General features: G+C 43.6%; 2 protein-coding genes across 4 annotated transcripts in view; one reads left to right on the top strand and one right to left on the bottom strand.

Moving 5' to 3' along the window:
* Positions 1-24,774, top strand: part of LOC146784040 (uncharacterized) — a 52,933-nt gene that overhangs the window by 7,202 nt on the left and 20,957 nt on the right. The window lies entirely within an intron of this gene.
* The window catches only part of OSM (oncostatin M), a 42,489-nt gene continuing 37,325 nt past the window's right edge, over positions 19,611-24,774 (bottom strand). For both annotated transcript variants that reach the window (XM_085633868.1, XM_085633867.1), the window contains exon 5: positions 19,611-21,470. In XM_085633868.1, coding sequence (XP_085489994.1) covers positions 21,057-21,470 — 414 coding nt within the window. In that variant the 3' untranslated portion in view covers positions 19,611-21,056. The remainder of the gene's footprint in view (positions 21,471-24,774) is intronic.

Raw genomic sequence — 24,774 nt, 5'->3', positions numbered from 1 at the left:
ATTGTCCTATTGATGACAGTTTTCCTGCAGGCCTCTGGTATCTTGCACTACATCTCTGATGGAAATTAACTTACTTCTTAGAAGCAAAGGCTTTGAATCCAGTTCCAGATTCCGGGAGACGGTCCTTGGAGGGGGTGTACTGTCACGACTTGCTTCCTGCGTTCTCGTGTCCACCACCAGGGGGCTGAACTGTGGGACTCTCCAGTGTTCTAATAAGCTTCCAGACCCTCCCCATCATGTAGATTCTGATTTCCAGCCATTTAGACACTATTTGGGAATTGTAATCCATTCCCAATCCATGCCGGGTTTTGTGGAAGCCATCCTGATCATGCCTGAAACGCCATTACTTAGAATTCCCTGCTCACTGCTTCATCTCCACCCCTGCAGGCCAAGGATGGGTGGAGGAATTCAGCTCACTTGTGGCTGGCTGCTACTAGCCTGCTCACACCTGAGGCGTATGATTACTGTGAGCTCTTTTAAGCCCCAGCTTCCTTCAGACCAGTGTTGATCATTGTAGCTGTATTCCTGTGAGACCGATCCTTATTTCCTGAGCTGTTTGATGTTCCTTAATTCCTGAGCTAAAGCTATTCCTTGTGCTTAAATTATCACTGCCTGCAGTCCTACCTTGTTTCCTGAGCTATAGTTATTCCTTGTTCCTGAACTGCAGCAGTTTCCCTTGTTCCTGAACGAGCACTGCCTGCAGTGCTACCTTGGCTTTTGAGCTTTTGCTAAATTCTTGTCTTGCTCCAGCACAGCCTTCAGCGCTACTTTGTTTTCTTGACTACTAATCCAGCACTATTCTAGTATACCCTTGTAGCCTCCCCTTCTGTATATCCGTTTCCAGTCCCAGCCTTTCTTCCAATTTCCTTGGTTCCAGTTCCTAATTTGCTGTCTTTCTATTCTGCTGTCTTGCTTCTGTTACCTTGTATGTTTGTTACCTGCTTTCTGCCAAGTGTGCCCTGTGATTTCCTTCCTTTCCTGCTAAGTACTCCTCCTTGCTAGCTCCTTGTCTATTGTGGTTGTGTTTAGTTCTACCTCCTTGCTGTTATTGCCTTGCGTGTTCCTGTTTGATCGTCAGGATCCGTAGGCTCAGCTGACTACCTAGGTGGTGTTTCTTGTTCACTGTGAGCATTGTCTTTCAGTTACATTTATAACATCACCATAGGTATAAGCTCCACAGACCCTGCCCTTGCATGCATATCCTATATGTGGGTATTTGCAGTCATTATCTGTAACAGCAATTGTGGGTGAGAAACGTACTGAGCTTCAGTCTTACAGTGTGAAGCTCCTGAGTGCTTTACCCCACACTCCCCTTTACTGTTAATGTATGTCTTGCAAATTCATCCGGGTGTAGTTTTTCTGAATGCTAACTCGCCTCATGAGTGCCTGTCCTTTCTGAGTCTTAGCCATCTTGTTTCTTCATGCAGATTTACCCTTTGGATCCATTTTCTCCTCTGACTTCCTGTATGATCCTGGGCAGTGCTGTACTCCTCTTTCTTTGTAGTTTTACTACCCATTTCCCAGTCCTTGCCCAAGTCCCTGACTGTGTCCCAGACAGTCCCGAACAGTCCCTGACACTTGGAGCACTGCTGGTGGTGTGATGAGGTCCCCTTGTGTCCTGAGGACCACAGGACTGAAGTGGACTTCGTCCCCTGAGCAGCAGTGTGCCAGGTGGCGCGTTTGCAGAGTGGTGCAAAAAGGGGGCATGGCCTCAGACCACTCTTAGCAATCCAGCTGTGTGGGGCTTACTGGAGGTAAAAGGAGGGCTAGTTGGCCCCCAGGGACCCTCAGGAGGTAAGGGGACTTCACCCCCAACCAAGAGTGCACCAGGAGGCGCGTTTGCAGAGTGGTGGACAAAGGGTGTGTGGCCTGTGTCCACCGCTCAGCAACCCCACTGTGTGGGGCTTACTGGAAGTAACAGGTAGGCTAGTTGGCCTGTAAGGACCCCCAGCAGCGAAGTGGACTTTAATCCCCATGCAAGAGCGTGCCAGGGTGCATGTTTGCAGAGTGGTGGGGAAAGGAGGCGTGGCCTGCTATGAGAACTTAGCAATGCTGCTGAGTCAGACTTACTGGAGGTAATAGGAGGAATAGTTGGCCCCAAAGGTCCTTGGGGGCCAACTACCTCTCCTGTTATCTCCACTAAGTCCCACTCAGTGGGATTATTAAGAGGTCTTCGGAGACTATGTGCCCACTTTTTCCACCACTCAGCAAACGCACCTTCTGGAACAGTACTTGTTGGGGGATAAAGTCCACTTTACTCCTGAGGGACTTTGGGGGCTATGAAGCCCTCCTGGTACCTCCTGTAAGTCCTGCGAGTAGAATTCCTGAGCGCTGGTTGGAGGCCCAGCCCCCTTTCTCCACCATTCTGCAAACATGACTAATAGTAAAAGAAGCATTTGTAATGTAACAGGTCCCACATTTTCAAGAGTTAGAGCTATTGCCGTTGTAAATCTAAAAGTTTTTTTACTAATATTTTTTGTAGTGAGTCGATGCACTTTGCATGTAGTGGAATTATGTGGTATGTTGTGAAGTGATATCATGTTGGTAGAAAGTATGTGGTATTTAGTGTATAGGAATTATGTAAAGTATGATTACGTGTTATGGAGAGTAATTATGTGGTATGGTAGTCTGTGTTGTGGAATGGTAACCTCAGGTTTAGTCTTCCTCGTTTCGATAGAAGCTAAATTATGAACTCAAGGAGACAAAAAAAAGAAGGAATCACTGAGGAGCACTTCTGGACCTAGTCAGACTGTTCGGCTGCACCGACTTTCATACAATTATACATTTTCTGCATTAGCCACATAATCCATCATCTGCTGCCTAATCTGAAGATTTGAGCAAAGAAAGCCTTGTTTCTAGCTCAAACGGCTAAAGCATTACCAAAAATGCAGCGTGGGGTTGATAGAGATCAGGGTGCATATAATATCCCTACTTCCACAGATAGAGTAATCTCACAGTTACACGCACATACACTCTTCATACACTAGGGCCCATTTCACTAACATACACTCAAATACTCTATCAGCAATAACCTGTGGAAAGAAAAACTCCTAGACACCCTGCATCTATATCGGGGTCGATAAGATCTGGTTATTGAGACTGCCCTTAAACATAATCTAAACAATCTATACAATAATAATCAAAATAGGATACTCAATAATTGACAAGAAATAAGAACCAACACCATATTCAAAATTATATTGCTTTATCTAAAATTAGTCAAAGAAAATCAATCAGAATAAATCATTTTTCTCATAGTTACCTATTCTAGCTAAATGTCAGAACGGGTCAGGACAAGTCTCTCGGCAAAGTTTCTCAAGACGAAGTCCTCTCAGCAACGATTCTCACCAACGCAGATTCGGAACGCGGCAAAAGGCAAATGGCAAGTGGCAAAGCCCTCTCTAGGCTAACAATTCTTATAGCAAGTTGAACAAAGAAAAATATAATTTGTAATAACTTCTTCCGTCAAACCTCTGAGCAAAGCGAGAAGGAAAGGATGTAGCATCGCTACATTTAAAAATCTCCGCTCAGGAAAAATCACAAAATAAACATAACGGAACAGGAACCAAAAAATACATTTGTATCGTGTAACTCCACGTCTCCTCGGCAATTAGATCATAGTTCAGAGTCTTTCTTTAAAGCTCCTTTGTTTTCCCAAAGCTGCCAAGGACGCTTCATTTCACTTGGAGATCGCCCAAAACTGCTGCTGTCCTCACGGAAATTTTCAATCAAGCAAGGCAAGGACTGTGGTCAGCTGACTTCAAGACCATATTCAGCAAGGCTCTCTCTCGTCACGAATTCTACTCGAGGCCAGGCCTTTCGTATCGGCCATCTTTATTTAGGCCACAATAGGCCACAATAGACCATCTTAATTAAAAGAGACAAAAACAACGTTACCACAGCATAGTGATTGAACAATGTTGACCCCACTAATACCCTTATGTGTATGCAATTATCTAGCTCTTGCAACATAGAAAAGCATTAATTCGAAAAGCATTTCGTGCTTTTAAAAATAAACAGCACTTAGCAACGTTTATTTAATAAAACATGCACATTGTCAATAGCAACACATAAGCGTCCCTCGTGTCGGTTTTTCTCTTGTTAATACATACATGTTGATTAATAAAAAAAAAAACATTTACACAAAACAAATAATTAATGATTAAAAATTAGTAATTTTATTTTTACCACGTTTAGACAACTGAAGCTTCAAAACCCGATGAATTTTCAACAGAAAACTCTGCTCCAGCAGGGTAAGGCCCTTTGCAAACCTAGAATGGTCAACTATTACTACTTATTGCTAAAGGTGGGTGTTAAATTGGTACTAATGGTATGCAAACAACTCTTGCTTCTTTCTGCGCCTCTCTTGCCACTTTCTGCATTTCTATTGCTTCTTTCTGCAACTTTCTTTTTTCTGTATTTCTTTTGCCTCTTTCTGCTCATCTCTTGCCTCTTTCTGCACATCTGTTGCCTCTTTCTGCACCTCTCTTGCTTCTTCCTGTACCCCTCTTGCCTCTTTCTGCACCCCTGTTCCCTCTTTCTGCAGCTCTCCTGACTGTTTCTGTACCTCTCTTGCCTCTTTCTACACATCTCTTGCCTCTTTCTGCACCTCTGTTGTTTCTTTCTGCACTTCACTTGCCTCTTTCTGCACCCTCTTGTCTCTTTATGCACCTCTGTTGCTTCTTTCTGCACGTCTCTTGCTTCTTTCTGCACCTCTCTTGCTCCTTTCTGCACCCCTCTTGCCTCTTTCTGCAACCCTCTTCCCTCTTTCTGCACATCTCTTGCCTCTGTCTGCACACCTGTTCCCTCTTTCTGCACCCCTTTTGCCTGTTTATGCAACTCTCTTGTCTCTTTCTGTAGTTCTCGTGCCTCCTTCTGCACCTCTCTTGCCTCATTCTGCAACTCTCTTGCCTCTTTCTGCAGTTCTCTTGCCTCCTTCTGCACCTCTCTTGCCTCTTTTAATACTTCTGTTGCCTGTTTCTGCACCTCTCTTGACTCGTTCTGTACCTCTCTCACCTCTTTCTGTACCTCACTTGCTTCTTTCTGTGCCCCTTTTGCCTGTTTCTGCACCCTGCTTCCCTCTTTGTGCAACTCTCTTGCCTCTTTCTAAACCTCTCTTCCCTCTTTCTGCACCACTCTTGCCTCTTTCTGTACCTCTGTTGCTTCCTTCTGCGCCTCTCTTGTCTCATTCTGCACCCTTCGTGCCTCTTCCAGCCCCTCTGTTGCTTCTTCCTGCAGTTTTCTTCCTTCTTTATGCATCAATCCTGCCTCTTTCTTTACCCCTCTTGCCTCTTTGTTTACCTTCCTAACCCTTTCTGTATCCCTCTTGCCTCTTTCTGCACCACTCTTGCCTCCTTCTGTACCTCTGTTGTTTCTTACTGCACTTATCTTGCTTCTTACTGCACCTCTCTTGCAACTTTCTGCACCCCTCTTGCCTCTTTCTGCACCCATTTTGCCTCCTTCTGCACCTCTGTTGGTTCTTTCTGCACTGCTCTTGCTTCTTTCAGCACCTCTTTTGCCTGTTTCTGTAACTCTCTTGCCTCTTTCTGCACTTCTCCTGCCTCCTTCTGCACCTCTGTTGCTTCTTTTTTTGCACTTTTCCTCTTTCTGTACCCCTCTTGCCTCTTTCTGCACCTCTGTTGCTCCTTTCTGCACTTCTCTTGCTTCTTTCTGCATCCCTCTTGCCTCTTTCTGCACCTCTGTTGCTTCTTTCTACACCTCTCTTGCTTCTTTCTGCACCCCTCATGCCTTTTCCTGCACCCTTCTTCCCTTTTCCTGCACGTCTCTTTGTTCTTTCTGCACTGCTCTTGCCTCTTTCTTCACCCCTCTTGCCTCTTTCTGCACCTCTTTTGCTTCTTTCTGCACTTCTCTTGCCTCTTTCTGCACCCCTTTTGCCTCTTTCTGCACCCCTTTTGCCTCCTTCTGCACCTCTGTTGGTTCTTTCTGTACTGCTCTTGCTTCTTTCAGCACCTCTTTTGCCTGTTTCTGTAAATCTCTTGCCTCTTTCTGCACTTCTCCTGCCTCCTTCTGCACCTCTGTTGCTTCTTTTTTGCACGTTTCCTCTTTTTGCACCCCTCTTGCCTCTTTCTGCACCTCTGTTGCTCCTCTCTGCACTTCTCTTGCTTCTTTCTGCACCTCTCATGCCTTTTCCTGCACCCTTCTTCCCTTTTCCTGCACGTCTCTTGGTTCTTCCTGCTCTGATCTTGCCTCTTTCTTCACCCCCTCTTGCCTCTTTCTGTACCACTTTTGCTTCTTTCTGTACTTCTCTTGCCTCTTTCTGCACCCCTCTTGCCTCTTTCTGCACAGCTGTTGGTCTTTCTGCACTGCTCTTGCTTCTTTCTGCACCTCTGTTGTTTCTTTCTGCATTTCTCTTGCTTCTTTCTACACCTCTCTTGCCTCTTCATGCACTCCTCTAACCTCTTGTTTCTGCTATTCCTTTGCCTCTTTCTGTACCCCTCTTGCCTCCTTCTGCACCTCTGTTGTTTCTTACTTCACTGCTTTTGCTTCTGTCTGCACCTCTCCTGCCTCTGTCGGTAACCCTCTTCTCTCTTTCTGCTCCCCTCTTCCCTCCTTCTGCACCTCTGTTACTTCTTTATGTACTTCTCCTGCTTCATTCTGCACCTCTCTTGCCTCTTTCTGCACTTCTCTTGCCTCTTTCTGCACACAGAGGGCTACTTTTAAAGTGACCTCAGGCTCAGCAGTGCACACATGCAAGTGCAGAAAATGGCTGCTGGCCTCTAAACTGTCATGCCCTATTTTATGCTAGAGACGTAGAGGTAGTTTTAATCCACCTGCCCTATTATGTACTAGGGCCTTACAGGGGAGGTCATGCCAATCACAGGGGTACCCCAACCCATAGTGTAGCCTAGTGTATGTAGGTGTTTTCACTGTATTCTAAGTGTCTTTCAGCATAGCACTGGCTTCGAGCCTGGTTAGGCAGAGGCCAGGGTCAGTCAGAGTCAGTTACTACCAGTACAAGTCAGCAAAAAGTTGGGGGGTGCCCAGGGCACAGGATAACTTTGCAACAAGGCCTCTTTCTGCACCTCTGTTGGTTCTTTCTGCATATATCTTGCTTCTTTCTGCGCCCTTCTTACTCTTTCTGGACTTCTGTTGCCTCTTTCTGTATTTCTCTTGCTTCGTTCTGCGCCTTTCTTCCTCTTTCTGCACATGGCCTACCTCTATAGGCATAGTTAGAAATTAGCATTTAAAAAACCTTAGAAATTCACTGAAAAAAACATAGGTTTCAGGGACGGTATAGTTAGAAATTAGCATTTAAAAAACCTTTGAAATTCACTGAAAAAAACATAGGTTTTAGAGATGTTATAGTTAGATATTAGCCTTTTAAAAACCTTAGAAACTCACTGAAAAAACCATAGGTTTCATGGACGTTTTAGTTGGTTAGACATTTCACTCATACAAAACCAGAGAAATTTGGCCTTTATAGCTGGTTGAGCTAACTATACCTTGTGCCACCAAAATACATTGCTGATGATGTCACATTTTACATCACTCATTACATGGTCAGTGACATCACTGATGACATCACTATTGACATCTCAAATGACATCACTGATGACATCACTGATGACATCATTCATGTGATCATCTGATGCACCTCCTCACACCCTAATATAACCTTTGATACACCCACTCTAAAATACAGAATGCCATTCTTGAAACCATAGACACACCAATACCAGTTAGTACTTCGCTACCGGTAGCTCGCGTAACCACCATGAGTAGCTCGCACCTTGCATCTAAATTTTGCAGCCTATTATTGTCCTTTATTATTATTAGTCCTTTTTTCACAGCTGTTGCCTGCCCTCACCAAACCCAACTGCTCAGATTGGCCTAACTGTTCTTAGCTGGGGCGGGGCAGGCCAAAGATGATGACGCGGTTCCTGAACTCAGCCTCCACGCCACCTGCCTTTCACTGCCTGGCACCGCGCTCTTGATCCTGCAGGACGTGTGCCAGAGCGAAGCGGCGGGTGAGCCTGAGCAGAGCAGCAGGTGGGCCAGAGTGGAGCAGCAGGTCCTTGGAAAGCCTGCTAGCATGCAGGTGTTGCAAGCAGTATTGAACTGCTACAAACCCACGCCACCCGATTATTTTCTACCTGGCACATTATATTCGAGCAGCAGATCTATCAGTAAGCACTGGCCTGGCCAGTAAACCTCTTTCTGCTCTGTTTACCCAACGGTCTGTGTTATTTTAAATATCATTGAGAGTTTATTTTATTCCTTGTTTATGTTATGTGGAATGTACAGTTGGTTACCTTCAAGATTTTTAAGGTACTTCTGAAAAGGTTTTTGAAATGTGAATTCTTCAGATATTCGGAGGTGGAATGAAATTTAACAGTGGATGCAAACTTGCAGTATCTTACTAAACTAGAAATATGCTATTACCAAAGGAAAATTGTTTTTCCATAAAAACCTTTGTGTTGAAAAAGTTTGAGTGTTCTGTAGTAAAAGAAAGGTCATTAAGTGGCAGAAGATTTTTTTTTATCCCTGTTAAGGTGTGGTAGCTAAGATTCAAAACGGAGTGAGTATTCAAAGATTTAGGGTTCAATGTTACCACTGGTTATAGTACTATTGCTCCCGGCAACAAATAACTCACAAGCTTTGGATTTCTTCCCTCTCCCCGCCCATGACGCTTGGCCTTTTCGTAAGTTCATAAGAGGTGCTAGCTGCGCTAGCAATATACTGCTTTATAGTGCCTGGGTCATCGTTTCTTGACAGTGCTACTTTTAAGCAGTTCCTCACCCTTTTGCACACGGGACACTACTGTGACATACCCTTGCTTGTCTTCACCAATTTTAGGATCGTAGGTGCATCTGGGCCATTGCTGCCCATTTATTTGAGTGGGAATGTGGCCACACAGTCCATTTGTGGTTCTAGGTCTGATTGTAGGAGACACAGGCTCAGACTACCTGGTATTTTAATTTTACAAAACACACCCAAAAGTACTGGCATCAACCTTCGGATTACCTATAATGAAGTTAGGCTTCATGCTTTATTATAAATTGGTTTAAGCCTTCTGTACTGTAAATGTGCTGCAGCCGCTGGTATGCCACGGGCACTTGATGACAGGGTCTTTTTTATAGCAAAGTCTCAGCCCGCCGTGTCCCATCTGCTCCCGAACTATGAATGCTAAATGTATTATGCTAACTACATTTCGGCTGGTTTATGAGTAGGGCTCCCGGTTTTATGGTATTTATTTTTTTAACATTTCCGTCTGTATTTGTCCATATTTATTTTTTGGTCATTTGTTCTGTATTTATCCATATTTATTTTGTCGCGAGCAAAAAAAAGACGCTGTAGCTAGTATTTATTCACATTTAAAAAGGCAATGCATGCTTGGTTGTTATAGGTTTAGATAGATTTATGCAGGTGGGTAACTGCTTTTAACAAAAAGGTCATTTTGTTACTTGTTGTTAATAAATTGCAAACCTTCTAATATAAGACAGTGAGCTAGGAATGGCCTTGTAAGCCTCGCTGTCTTATGTAACACATCCTATGCATTGATTTACACCCCCTCCTCCCTCCCCTCCCTCCCCATCGTGTTTGTCAGTCTGGGCTGAGACAGTTTCCCTGGCACACGCACAGCAGCACCTGAGTACTTCACAGGTCTTTAAAAGACTATTTACTTGCTCAGGAGGCTTTGTTGTTACTTCACCCCTTAGAGCTCCTGCATCTTCACTCTGCCGATTCGATTGCTGGAAGAATTAGCCCCCCCCCCCCACGAAATTTCACTCTAGTTGCGCCTCTGTTTCAGTGTCACTGAAGGATATGTTGGTCTGAGACCCCCATAGAGAAACTGGAGCGAGAGAAGGCGACACTGCAGAATAAAACTGAATTAGAGAAACACTTGTTAACAAACAGAGATCGGTGGAGCACTACATATCGAACAAAGGAAGGAGGAACTCGAGTAAAACAGACATTAGTTAAACGGTGCACACCACACTTGGTGTGCCACACTAACTTGTGACCCAGAGAGCTGATAATCTTTTCTATCGCAATAGCAAATAATATTATTAAATCAGGCTGTAACAAGTAAAAAAAAAGAGTACTGAAAATGATTTTCCAGACATTACACCGTTTGAAAACATTTTATTCTGTTGAAACCGTTTTACTGTTTACATACATGTACGTTTAAAGTAGCTCTCCTGTGCTAACGAAGTTCTTTTTGTCATTCGTGCTGAACTAATAATTCAGGTCTCCAATAGTTCTAAAACTCGAGGATAACAGAACATGAGTATTGTGTTGTCATATTTTTGCAGGTAGCAAACTAACAGGCGTGTTGCTGAGAATCACTTCTCCCTATTTTACTCCTATGTGCACTTGCGATAGCCGTATCCTACACCAAGCCCTTCTTACTGAAAGATGAAACTTAGTAGGTAATCTTCCCTGCCCCTTTCATCCTTTATCTCCTGGGGCCATGTAATCAACGGACCGAAAGCGCAACAGGTGCCCCATTTTTAGCACTTCAAGGTAACTCTGTGTGGCCTCCTCTATAAGTTATAGAGGAGGCCACACAGAGTGCATCCCGCCACCTCTGCTCCAAGCCAGGATACTTAAACAAAAGGAAACCTAATGGCCCCTTAACATTGACCTTTGTTTTGACTCGGCTGAAATCCGATAAGCCCTCTCCCCACCTGCGCTCGGACAGACTGGTCTTCTCCTCGAAGACTACAACAAAGTTAAAGGTATTTATTGGCATTTTTCCGTTTTTACATATAAATGCAGACAAAGGAAAAATATTTTTCCGTCTGTATTTATATGTAAAAATCAGTTTAAACGGAAAATCGGGAGCCTTGTTTATGAGTGAAAGAGGCCCAAAGGATGCCTTTAATTTACCAACATTGCCTGACAGTTTGGAAACATCCAAAATGATGACTAACAGACAAAATCGAAAATGTATTTTTTCCCACTTTCCAGCTCTGGGTTGTACATCAGCAGAAGAAGGGTGTTGCCAAGTTTAAGTTTCCTTTACCGAAGGCACAACATAAAGAAAACTCTCCCCGTCTGCACTCCTAATAAGAATGTAAATTATTTCACTCTTCAGAGCAGCTTTGAATTTCTGATCCAGTTTTAACTCTTTCTTACCCTCTTTGGAGAAGTCATTGACAGCATATGCACACTCGTCCAAATTACAAATGTGTTTAATATTCAGGGATAGTTATGTGTGTTTTCAATATATGCACAGCAGTAGATCACTAACATTATTGCAAATAATCTCTGTGTCAACATCCCATTTCTAATATGTGATGTCCTTTTTCGATCTATTCAAAGAAACATTTTTATTGATTTTGCATGAAATATAACACAACATTTCTATGCAAATACTCTGTAATAGACTCACACATCAGCCACATTCAAAATACATTTAAGGAAAATAGTATTTAAATCAATAAGTTTCAAAATGATTAAAGATCATCCGGGCAAGGCTCTCTGCAGAACAGAGCTGGTTCTATAGGGGTGCCTGAATGGGTGGGGCTCTGGGCCAGAGCCCACTTTGCCCATTCCTAATACATCTCTGTTCCCAGTGCATGTGGCAATTAACACCAACACTACAGCAGTTTCTTTGGGTAGCAGAGTTCCGGATCATGGACAAATCTGGAGTATTCTAGTGAAGTTAAATCATCAGTTTGGAGGTTGAGTTTGCCTGCCTCTTGGAAACAGAGCTCATCTGTTAAGAGTGCTTCAGCACCAAAATAACACTGAAAATAGCAAGGTTTACTTTTCATTCAATAAAAGCAGTTAAAAAACAACAGGTGTTTCACATACTTACAAGAGTTGTTTTACAGATGCATTGTGAGCCTCTGCCCTGCCTAGCTGCATTGGCAAGGCCGATCATACTTGCACATTAACTGCTTTTAAAAAAAAAAAAATGTGTGAAACTCTGCCTGATTAATGATTACATTTAATCATTGATAATAAAGCAGTGTTTCAGAGTCTTTTCTACTCCAAATAAATAGCATCTATCTCAAAAGTTATGCTGTTTACAAAGGAAGCTATGGGAGGGTACCCACCTGCCTAAACTGAATAGCCACATGAACTGGAAACCTTCCAATTGGCCCTGGGCCAAAAGCATCTGTGAGTGTTGAAATTATTTTTTCACAAACTCAGTTAAGCTTCCACTTGATTGGGCCATGGATTATGTTGAAAAATATGTATTCTACATAAAGATAAATCCATTTTCAACCTCACAAGGAAAACATAGTTAATAAAACCCTTAATGAATCAAACTAGTTAAAAATGATTTAAACATGAACCAGGATGGGACATTTTAAAACTGTAATAAAAAAAAGAGTATATGGTGAAGCGTAAAACTAGTGACTGCACATTGAAGCTAGACTTCAATAATGCACATTTAGTAAGGAATATATGTTGAGGTTTAACTTTTGCAGTGTGTGAACAATTTAGTCATAAAAGCAGGTCATAGGCTTGGATCCTACAGTATTTCATTACACTTTCCAGGAATGCTTCTAAGTAAGATAAGCTTTTGCTTCAGGTAGCTGGTAGCACAACCTGCAGCGGTCTGTAGCTTCAGAAGAGGGAGTGCGGCCCCATTTGTTCAAATCACAGTATGGGCTCTGAAGTAATTAGGCTTAAAGTCAATGAAACTGGGTGTGGGAGGGTCTCTCAAAAAATTGCGCGAGTTGCCTAACCTTCAGTAGCTTAGAAGTAGCTCTCACTACATGAAAGGTTGGAGACCCGTGGTCTATTTCATCCAGAGTTTCTCATTCTTGATATCTATTATAAGTTGACACATTATATAGCTGGTTGGTAGGTGGTGGAGAGGCTGATTATAGGCAGTCATTGCTGTGGGTTGGTAAAATAGCCTGGTGGGAGTCAATGAAACTGGGGTCTCTCGAAAAATTGTATGAGTTGCCTAACCTTTAGTAGCTCACGACCATTTTCACTGCTCAGAAGTAGCTCTCACTACACGAAAGGTTAGAGACCCCTGACTGAGTTAGTACATACCCACTCACTTATTCCTAGATCTACACATATACCTACTCACTCACCCATACAGTCACTCATACATGCAGTCACTCATCAATACAGCCACTATCATATGCAGCCATACACCCATACAGACACTCACACACTGCCACTCACCCATAGAGCTACTCACACACCTAATCAGACATGCAAAGAATCAATTACACTCCCATTTACCTCACCTATACAGTTATACGCACACCACCTCACTTATTGATACAGATACTAACACATACTTACTCTCTTATACAATCACTGACACAAGCACACACTCATACATACAGCCACTCTCACAATCACTCACTCTCACATATAGTTAGTTATATACTCCAACACTCACATATACTGCCTTTCACATATGTAGTTACTCACACATAAACCACTGAGACATCCATTCACTCACCAACACAGCCATACGCACACACACTCACCTATACAGCCCCTCGTGGACGCACTCATGAACTCATACACCCACTAAATCCCCCAGTCACATGTCTATGCAGGGAGTTACAGCCCCCCACACAGACACTCAAGCATCCATACAAGTACTCAGACAACCAAGCAATAAGCCATATAGACACTCATGTAGCTAGTAACCAACCCATGTAGCCACTTAAACACCAACTGACAGACTGATACAGACATTCACACAGATTAGTCATTCACCCATGCATTCACTAAGACACCTTTAATCACTCACTCATACAGTCAGACACACACCCACACAATCATCCATACAGACACTCATACACCCACTTATTCTTTGAATACACCTTGGCTATATATAGATAACATTCTTAAACTTTTCAGAAATACTCAATCACTGGATGATGTCATCAGTGATGTCATTTGAGATGTCAGCAGTGATGTCACTGACCATGTCATGAGTGATGTAATATGTGACGTCATCAGCAGTGCAGTTCTAGTTAGCTCAACTAACTATAACGGCCGAATTTCTCTGGTTTTGTACGTATGACTGAAATGTCCAACCAACTATAACGTCCCTGAAACCTGTGTTTTTTTCAGTGAATTTCTATGTTTTTTTTAAATGCTAATTGCTAACTATAACATCCCTGAAACCTATGATTTTTTCAGTAAAAAAAGGCCTGGTCTGCCTCTGACAAAGCTGTCTCCACCTCCTGCCAGTATGCTGCACCAAGGAGGACAGAACTGGTTCTGGCTGGGCACAGTCACTCTCTGCCTGAGAGGACAAAGGATTTTGGGCTATAAAAAGTGGGGTCCAACCCCCTAAACTTTAGAACTCACTGGAATCAAGGAACCTGCCAAGAAGAAGAGCTGGAAGAGCTGCAAGGAGGAGTACTGCCCCTTTGCTGTGTTGTTGTTTTGTTAGGTTGGCCTGCAGTTGCTGCTTCTGCCCTGGGCAGTGAAAGGACTGGACTGAACTTTCTTTACTTGTGCTGAGCATCTCCAAGGGCCTGAAATCGAGCTGGCCTCCTGTTCTGAAGTCTCAGGGACTGCAAAGACTTCACCAACCTCTGGGTACCGCTTCTGGAACCGCTGTTTCAGTTGCCACAGAGAAGGGAACTGCAACCAACTCGGTCACCGACTCCGTCGCTGGCTCTGTGTCCTGACGGCACCGCAGACCACCGCCTGCATCTCGCACCGCAACCCTGGTCTCACCAACGACAACTACCAACGCTGGCACCACCGAGCCGCTGCTTGCACTGTGACCTGGGGGCACCGCAGTCCGCACCGCCTTGCTTCACTTCGCCATCCTGGTCTCACCGACACTGTCGCTGCTGCTGACTCGACACCCGTGACTGCATCGTGGTAGGGGGCACCACTCGTAAAGTTTCACGACGCACTGCCTCGTACCACACAGCCTTTTGGGCTGACCAACGCCAGCTCCCGCAAACTGGCTCTGTCGCCTGCACTGCATCCTGCCAGCACCGTATCGAGCACCGTCTCACCCTGCACCGTAAGCCTTAATCTCACCGACGCCGTCTGGATGATCATCACTGAGCCGCTGCCTGCTTCGCATCAAGTGGTCAACTCCCTCTGCATCGCCTCCATTTTGCGAAGGTTGCCACGACCGGCTCGCACCTCCATGCAAGCCGCAACAAGAATGGTACTTTTACCGAGTCTATTCATGCTTTTGCTGGCCCGTATCGACTCAGTTGGCTGGAACTGTTAGACAATGTTGTTTTTAGTATCGCGGTAACCCCGGACGGAGCTACCGACTCGTACGAACTGTGTTTTTGAGGTATTTCTGCAGTTTAGGAGACATCTTGCAAAGTATCTATTTTTCAAGTACTGTATTGTGGATTCTTTATCGTTTTTGGTCTTGTTTTGAGTATATAAAAATATTATATATTTTTCTAAACTGGTGTGGTGTCCTTTTGTAGTGCTTTTACTAAGTTACTGTTGGTTATGTGCAAATGCTTTACACACTGCCTCTAAGATAAGCTTGACTGCTTGTGCCAAGCTACCAAGGGGGTGAGTAGGGCATATTTTAGGAGTGGAACTCCCTTATCCTTACTACAAGGAAGGGTCCCTACTTGGACAAAGGTGCAAACCCTTGCCATCTAGAGACCCCCATTTCTAACAGTTTCCAACAGGGCAAACATTCTACATAAAACATTAAGCATTGTAAGTAGCCTTGAGGTATTAGACAGAATCGTCTTACCATGACAATTTCTACATAACATAGAAGACTGTGTGCACTAGGTACTAACATATGTACATGTGCTTGTTTTGCTTCAGAAGATGAGTTATTTGTAAAGTTTACACCACAGTATGAAGGCAGCAGGTAGTATGATATTGACCACCTTCAGACCTTGGTTATTTTGAGTGAATAGTTGCCCTCAGGACAAGTTTTGAATGGAGTGTACACAGTTCTCAGTAAATACTTTTTAATAGTCTGTGGTGTATTTCTCATGAGAGTTGCCCAGTCTGCAAGCAGTGTGATACAGAGTAAACTCTCTGCATAGAGTAAACAGTGTTAATAGTACCCATGTTTCTACTCATATCCACATCATTTCTCAAGGTAGGTTCAGTGAATGTCAGGGGTTTGATACCGGTAAAGCATGTCCGTAGTAGGGCATTAGTTATGTAAAAGGGCTTGAATAACTAGAGGAACCTGGTTTTCCCTGCACACCTTTATACATATTGAACAATGTGTGCAGCACAGGTTACTCTTTTATCTGCGTTTCATAGTCAGCATGAACTCGGCTACCCATGAAGTATATGGTATAGGGTTTATGTTGCACATAACACAAGCTTGCTTCACCTATGGCTGTTGTATGTATAATAGCAGTAATGATGCTTCATATTATTCTAAGCTATGTTGTACTTACTTTCATAGCTCTAATGCCATACTCATTTATAAAGCAATGTGTACGATGTCATGAGTGATATCATCAGAGATGTTATTTTTAGATGTCATCAGGGATGTCATAAATGATGTCTTAGAACATGTTATGAGTGACGTAATATGTGAGGTCATTAGCAGTGCACGGCAGGGGTGCAAGCTACAGTTAGTTCTGCTAACTATCATTTGTGAATTTCTGTGTTTTTTTAGTTCAACACGTTAATGTTGTTACTGACATATTCACCAAGCTATAACGTTACTTTAAGCTTTGTTTTTTTTAGTAAATAGTTATGGGTTACTTTTTAAACAAAAACAGATCTAATTATCACGCCTACCTATAACATTACTTTAACCTTTGTTTTTTTCAGGAAATTTCTAGTTTAAAAAAAATGTAAAGTAATATTTTATCACCACTAGTAAAGCCAACCCTCGAGCATGTACTCGAGCATATAGCATTTACCGCGGACAACACATTTGGTAAAGTGAAGAAGCCAGGAGCAGAAGTCAGCCAGTAGCTCGAACCATTGGAAGGGTATATTAACACACACAAATCTAAACTTTATTAAAGCTTTGATGCAATCCCCAAGGATACACAGCACTTGGTGACATCTCAGAGAGGTTTTGAGAGGAACAGCAGCCCTGACCATTGGAAACAGCTTCACCTGCTGCAGAAAGAGTTGTAAAGGCTGAACAAGGATGGGTGGGAGATGAAACAGGGATGGCAGGGTGAGGGTGGAGAAGAAACTGACAAGGGGTGGGGGTGGAAAGAAGCAACAAGGCTGTGGGGGAGGTGGCAGGGAAAAAAGAAACAAGGATGAGGATATGGCAGATGGCATGAAAACAGAAGCACTCCTATGGAGTGATTGAACACAAAACAAAAAAATAGCTTCAATAACAGGAGGAGTGAAAGGACACAATTACTTGGTCCATGCTCCAGGGGAGGGCCAGACACAAGAAGAGGACATGAGGTATGCATGTCTTGATAAACGGGGATTAAAGAAATGAGAGCAACGCTCAAGCAAACCAATGGTAAGCTATGGGCGGGCTGTATGCCTCCTATGTAGAAGCAAAATGTCTTGAAGAGACAGAGCATGTGCTATCTAGTCGAGATCTAAAAATAAAAGTAGTACTCAAGCACAGCGTGATCAGCGGAATGACAGCAATGAAGCTGAAATAATCAGTACTTGGTCCATGCACATACTGGCCAATTAGAAGGCAGTAAATAAAAGTGCCAATTAAGCCAATGAATGCTAAGCAATGGGCAGGCTGCATGCCTGTTGTAATTTACAATATTTCTTGTACGGGCAAAAGCCACACATTGTGAATTCACACAGTTTAGAACTGTGGAAAGAAATTGTATTACCACAATGAACCCTAGCAGTGAACCACATGCAGAACTGAGACTGATACAGTAATACTGCAGGAGGTATACACCACGCCCTGCAGTATTTTCCAAGTGTGGTATTACCACACAGATTTGCAGGGAAAATATAATGAGGCCTAAAAATGACTAATTGAGGCACCCAAATAACAACAAAACACATGTTTTCAAGTCATTTATTGAATTCTTGCAAAATCTAAATCGTGCAATAAAGAACAAATAGGAGTTTTTGCTTTTGGATGACTATCATATCCTCTAAGCATGGATGGTGGACCAGGCACTTGGCCAGAGTTGATTCTTTTGCACTCTACATTATTAGATGTACATACCATAAAATCTTACTGCAAAACAATAATTATAATATTTAGAATAAATAGAGGGGAAAAGCAAGGCAAGACACATTCGCTTAAACAGCTTTGACTCTACACAAGAACTTAATCCTAATAGTGATCCTCACCCTTATAGTTAATTTTACCATACACATTAAAAAAAATCATATGCCTTTTAAAACCTAGCAAAATATAGCTTAATTTGTATTTTGTTCAATATTGCAACCTCAAAATTATATTTGTTATGGCCACTTTCTGTATTACACATATTTTATAGAGGTTTTCTTTAAAGAATATGACCCATAACTACATAATCCCAGTCTCACCAGTGATCAATTTGAGTCAAGTAAGGATGATATAATACTATGAGTGGGGATGATGTAATAAGTGGGGACGGTATAATGCTATCAGTGGGGATTATATAATGAGTGGGGATTATATAATGAGTGGGGATGATACAATGGTATGAGGGTGGATGATACAATGAGGGGGGATGATATAATGCTAAGAGTGGGAATGATAAAATGAGTGGGGATGATATAATGAGTGAGGGTCATATAATGCTAGTTGTAGTTAACACTTTTTCCGACAGACATACTGACCACTGACATTAAACGGCTGTGCTTGCCAAGTGGCACAAGAGAATCCATCCTCCTTAAGTCAAAGTGTGAGTCTTTCATTTTCGAAGGTGGGGAGAAAAAATACATAATTGTAGATAGAGAGAGGTTACCAGGTTCACCAGCTGTGCCTTATCCCCTTCCCACTCTGAGTCCCACTGACTAATTTAGCTCTAGCTTTTCACAGTTGTTCATCCTTACTGCGTAACATAGGCCCTAGTAGTAATAAAAAAAACGGATGCAAAATAACATTTGTGTGTGTTTTTGCACTGCCTGCGATCACAAACTAGGCATAAATTGTACTTGCCCTGGTTCGTCCTGGTTTTGGCTAGCCAAAAGCTGGTCTTAAAAAGCAAGTGTAAAAGTATGAAAATATTGAATTAACATATAAATAATGAGGAATAACTTTGGTGCAGCAAAGGTCCCATGGGCACGAATTGAAGCAAAGAAAATGGATTCCTCTGCCCTCTTGTTAGGTATTAAAAGATAGCCATAACTGAGGCAAAGGAGGCCACTTAGACTCCTGGCCCAGTGCTTCTGCACTAATGATAACTAAGTCCTATTAAATAGCATTTATGCGCCTTGTTACACATTGTTTACCCTGTGAATAAATAGGCTGCAAACACACAGCAGATATCTGGTCTCTGGGTGGTTTTGTGCCCATTTGTGCACCAGAATCTAAATGAGTCTATTAGCATCTGTCCGAAGCTTTAAATTATGCTGGCTCTCGTATGTGCGAACCCAGCTCATTAAATACATACATACATTCTGTAAATAAATACATACATATATTTATGGAATTGTATAAATATACTCTAGCAGTACACACGCACACACATCTGTATATATATATATATATATATATATATATATATATATATATATATATATATATATATATATATATATATATATATATATATATATATATATATATTATTCCAGTTTTTAAAGCAGCCGGCATTGAGTTGGCTGTCGCCCCCCACTGGAAAAAGGCCACTTTCCAGCATAGCTCTCTAAAGCACCATTGGGATGCTGACCCCTCTAAGCCAAGGCCCCTCATGAGTGCATCATGGAGAGAACAGTAACTTCTAGATGCCAGAAGTCATCTTCTGCCAAACCTGTAAGCAGGGGGATCCACTGCAAGGACAGGCAGTATCTGACCATGCTCCCTAGAGGGGAACTCTTTGTAATAAACACTTGCTTTATCCACATTTTCCAAACACAAGAAAACATACGCCTGTGTTCAGTATCCTAGTACCGTTGAAGGTCACCATGGAATGTCTTGGATATTTTTTATCAAATCAGGGTTCTAGAAGAGTCAAATTGAGGTGATGAATGCATGCAAGTGGACACCAGTTATTAAACTCCTGCTTGAGATAAGCATCAGTGAACACAGACTGAATTTAGATCAAGGAGTGACATTTCAGGTTAGGTCAGAGACCTTTGACTATGGCAATTTTCCTGGGAGATACAGAGGATCAAGTTAAGCACTCAGTGATGGCCTCTATCTAGAACTGACAGGTTCAACCTCAAGTTGGCTGACGCGGCTCTTCTGAGGCTGAGAAAACAAGCATAATTCTGCTCAGTAATGTTAATACCTGCCACAGTGCTGCAATATGGGATAGTCTACGTAGAAATATTATTATTGACATCTCAAAGTCCTTAGCTATTACGTCAACACAATTACTTTCACTTGAGTATTAAATATCTTCATGCGATGCCTGGGGATTTTCACCTGCAGATTTTTCTTCGAGGACAACCTCAAATTTAGTTGCAGACATTTTCCTAGACTGAAGTCATTTGATTTCTTACTGCATAGGGTAATGGAATTACACTTTGAGTATGTCTGTTGTATCCTCAGAGGAACCACTCTATAGTCTTCCCTTTTTCTATAGTTTGATGACTTTAAAAGGCCTCAGGGGGCTACCAGTCCATTGGTTGATGATGGTCACATAGTAAACCTCCTCATTGATGCCCAGTTGGAGTCAAACGGGGAATATAGAATACCATTTTAGCACAAAGTTGGTGGCCAATGTGGCCACTTTGGGTTTGCAGCATCTATCCGATACACGTAAATTGATAGTTATCTTGACATACAGTGCAATCTATGAATTCTGGGCTGGTGTCCCCTGCTCCACCTAATGAACCAGGACTCTCTCATAACTAGAGGAATAGACGGCTGGTTATCCAATTGAGAACATGAAGAAATCAGGACTTAGTAGACCCATCAGAGGTACTCCACACTCTAAACGAGTTTGAGAATAACCCAAGTCCCACAAGCTACTTATGCAGCTGGACCTTGGAGGTTCTCGCATGGATGATGATTGGTGTGTGGAGTAAGCAGTCCAAACATTCACAGTCCACCTATCCTATCTATGCCGCCAGCAGCCTCAGTGGATTAATTTTGTCAGCCCTGTGGACACCTCATGGATGAACTTCACATATGTTTTCAGAACTCTGCAGCCCTGGATCTTCTGTTCAAAGATTTCATACGGGGTCGGCATATCGGGGGGGCTGAAAGAAGATGGCACTTCCTTCAGGATGTATAGGACGCTGTAAATATTGGACCATAGCCCTCCTGTACTGTGCTCAACAGAGGTCAGAGAATGAATCAAAGAACTGTTTGGATTCAGAGCTTTCTGCTGCCCTATGATGCAGGTGATGGCCTTGTCCATTATCTCCAAAGTCGAATAAATCAATTGGAGCATATTTGTCTCTGGCAGACTAGATATATCCTCCCGAGTGAACCACTCTGCTAATGCATCACAGAGTTTCAGATTCCTCGTCAGCCCTTGTTCAGACACCTAAAAGTAGGAAAAAGGAATAGAAGATTAATAAAATCAGACAAAGGAAACAACTGTGTTGAGATTTTTTTGCATGAGGTTTGAAGGGAAGAGTATAGTAATACAGTGACATTATAGCACAGCAGATAGTGTGTCAGAATATTGATAACAATAACAAAAAAATCATATTACCAAATATCTGAGACAGAATATCAACTGCTAAAATATAATTAATGTAAGTTTATCTAGGTATGAATAACTGCCAGCTACGGGTTTGTCATTGATAATGAAACTTAACGCACCAAAATTACTATGTCCCAGTAATTAAAAGGCATTTTTCCCTGGCTACATTTCAGTAGGGGTGCTGCGTAAGACTCCGAACTCCCACTTGCGCCATGTGCGATAACACGAGTTACCGCACATTTTGAAATTCACCTAGCCACTTGGAATATTTTCTGCAAAATAAAGTTTTCAGTCCCTCTTGCCATCGTGGATGGGGATATTGTTTTGAATTTATTTTTACACATTGGGGCATATTATCAAGAGCCTATCACCACTTTAGAGGTACTTTTTTGACGCTAAAGCGGCGATAATTTTATCTCACAATTAGCAAGCTGCAGCAAACGAGCCTTAGCGTGAGTTTTTGGACGATAGCGGCCCGTTTTTTTTATCTCAAAGCATGTTGGCGATATTTATCGGTAATTACATGCAAAGTAGGCGTTCCCGTGCAAAAGGCACGCAAACACCACTACTCCATATTATCAAGGGGCTCCTTGAAATTCTGAAGAGCCTAAAAACAGTAGTTAGAGCCAGTTACTTAAGAGCAGAAAATAGCAGGTCTTAAAAATGGTGATAAAACTTGGGCCCATATCGCTGCAGGTTTTGGCGCTGGCAAGCGCTGCAAGCAATGTTGCAGCGCTGCCCTACGACAAAACTACAGTGCAGGAATGCGCACAGTCAATAAGATAGTTCTCATACCTGTGCCCCAGTCATGAAAAGTGTTGCTGCGCTGCAACAAGACAGCGTTGCAACACTTCACACTATGCCCTTCTTGCGACAGCATGGATGCGCTCTAATCACTGGACAGCGCTCCATGAAGCAAGTAATGACAGATACGTCAGGAATCCTGACGTATCTGCTGGCGCTAACCCTGGGCGTAGTTTGCGAAGTAGCGCTACGCGTAGCTACGCAAAGTGCACTTCGCACTACGCGAGCTACGCATAGCACTTCGCGAACTGCGTAGTACCCTGTTCGCGCTGTGCAAGATTCCGTTTTCAATGATTGCACAGTGCAGACAAGCATCCGGCACTGTGCAATCATTGAAAACGGCATCTTGCACAGTGCGAGCTGTAATTTTATGCTGCTTGAGTAGATTTTTACTCAAGCAGCAGCGTTCTCCACGCGGACTGGTAGTTTCTCATCGCGAGCGGTCGCGAGCATACGCGACCACTCGCAATGAGAAACCTGACCTCCCCGCATTGAGAATCTCGCCGGGAGATTTATTTTCCACGCTTGCAATCAGCAACTTGATGTTGCTGATCGCGAACAAGGAAAAAGTCTCACCGGGATGTCATTTTGCTTGCTCGCAGTCGCCAACTTCACGTTGAGGACCGCGAGCAAGCAAAAACTTACCGTGGCACTACGCTTCGCGTGTTTGCACTGTGCTACGTGCAATTCGCATAGTGCAAAGTAGCGTAAACTACGTGAGCGTAGCATAGTGCTTTGCCCAGGGTTACGTTAAAGTCAAGCATTGCTGCAGTCGTGTCACAACCATGACGCAACTCCAGCAATGCATGGGGCCAGCCTATCCCTGTGGCACTGCCTCACCCTCACGCCTGCCATTAGGCAGGCGGAAGGTACTGACGCAGTGCTGTTCTGGAGGGGTTCCCTAATGTCGGCGCTGTTGGAGATACATCGGTGGTGGTTGTGCGCTGCGGTGTCATCGTTTGGAAGCATTGGTGGAGTGTTGGTGCAGAGGGAGTTGACGAGATGGTCGCTGGCCTTGATCCAGCTTCGAGGGGGTGCAATGATGGCAGTGGCGTCCGATGGGCAAGGTGAAGACGTGATGTTACCAATGATGGTCGGTCCAGGAGAGTCCGGTGTTGTGGCTGTAGTTGAAGTACCCGCTTGCGGAGGTGACGTGTTCGACCGTGTGTCCTGCTACGTGGCCTGTTGAGGTGACTTGCTGCTTGAGTCTGATGTCGGTGACCCTCCCCAGGAGGGGGTGGTGCTCTGGTCACTGGGGTTGTCCAGGTGGAACTTGAGTACACCGAGTCGGATGTCGTTGGTGGATGGGAGACCCTGGGGTGCAATGAGGTCTACAATGGCATTGGAGAATGAGGGGCCATGGCCCGGGGGGCCTGCACATGAGGGTGCCACAGAGTATGTTCTTGGGCTTGGTCGGGATTAAGGGTGGGCGTAGTACTCTGCTCCGCTCCACCCACGGTGCCTGCTTCGTGGGGTACGAAGTAGGCATAGCAGGCAGCGCTACACACATGCCACGGCGGAGCAGAGTTGCCCGCCACCCGCATCCCGCCCGCCCTCATTTTAAAATAAATTAAAGTATTTAAAAGTAAGAAAATATCTTACCTGAAGTGTGGCATCCCGGGGCTCCCAGTTCCTTCTTCAGCTGCAACTTCTTCTTCACAAATGCGCATGCACGGACGCCCGCACATGCGCATTTCTCGCGAGTGTGCGTAGATTTGGGCACACTACGCGATGCTCCACGTAATCCCCACTACGCCACCTACGCCCACGGTCAGTCAGGATCTGGGAGTTGACGTGGTCCATGGTCACCCTTGGCACATTAGAGTGCATTGTCAGTTGGAGTGTGCCTCTGTAGGTGACGGCAATGCCTCCTCCTTGACGGTCGGGGTGCTCTTTGGTCTACTGCAGCCGTCAGTGATGGTGAAGGCAATGTCCGGCATGGAGCAGAGGTTGGTCCTGGCAGGCGAGGTGGCGTTCAGGGTTGATGGCGAGGAGGGTGCTGGCGTTGTAGCGGTTGAGTGTCCAAGAGGAATGCTCCTTGGTGCTGAGCGCGGTCCAGGGGCAGACGGACGCAAGCGGCGTAGCCAATGGGTTGCCTTTGGCACGGGAGATGACCATTAAAACGCAGCCAGTACATCGTTAACATCACAACTCCGACAACGCGGGTGCCTTAACATCGCATTTGATCATAACGCATTGTGAGGTCAGTAAAGGGGTAAATTAATGTTTCTCATGTGTGTATGGGTTTTGGGATAAATTTTGAAAATGTATATTTTTTTGGTGGTACAATATGAAAAATTGGGTGTTTTTTGGGGTAAAATATGAAAAATGTGGTGAA

The sequence above is a fragment of the Triturus cristatus genome, chromosome 11 (genome assembly GCF_964204655.1).
Source record: "Triturus cristatus chromosome 11, aTriCri1.1, whole genome shotgun sequence".
In the NCBI taxonomy this organism is placed as follows: domain Eukaryota; kingdom Metazoa; phylum Chordata; class Amphibia; order Caudata; family Salamandridae; genus Triturus; species Triturus cristatus.
The sequence above is the reverse complement of the archived record's forward strand: the minus strand, read 5'-3'. Positions and strand labels throughout refer to the sequence as shown.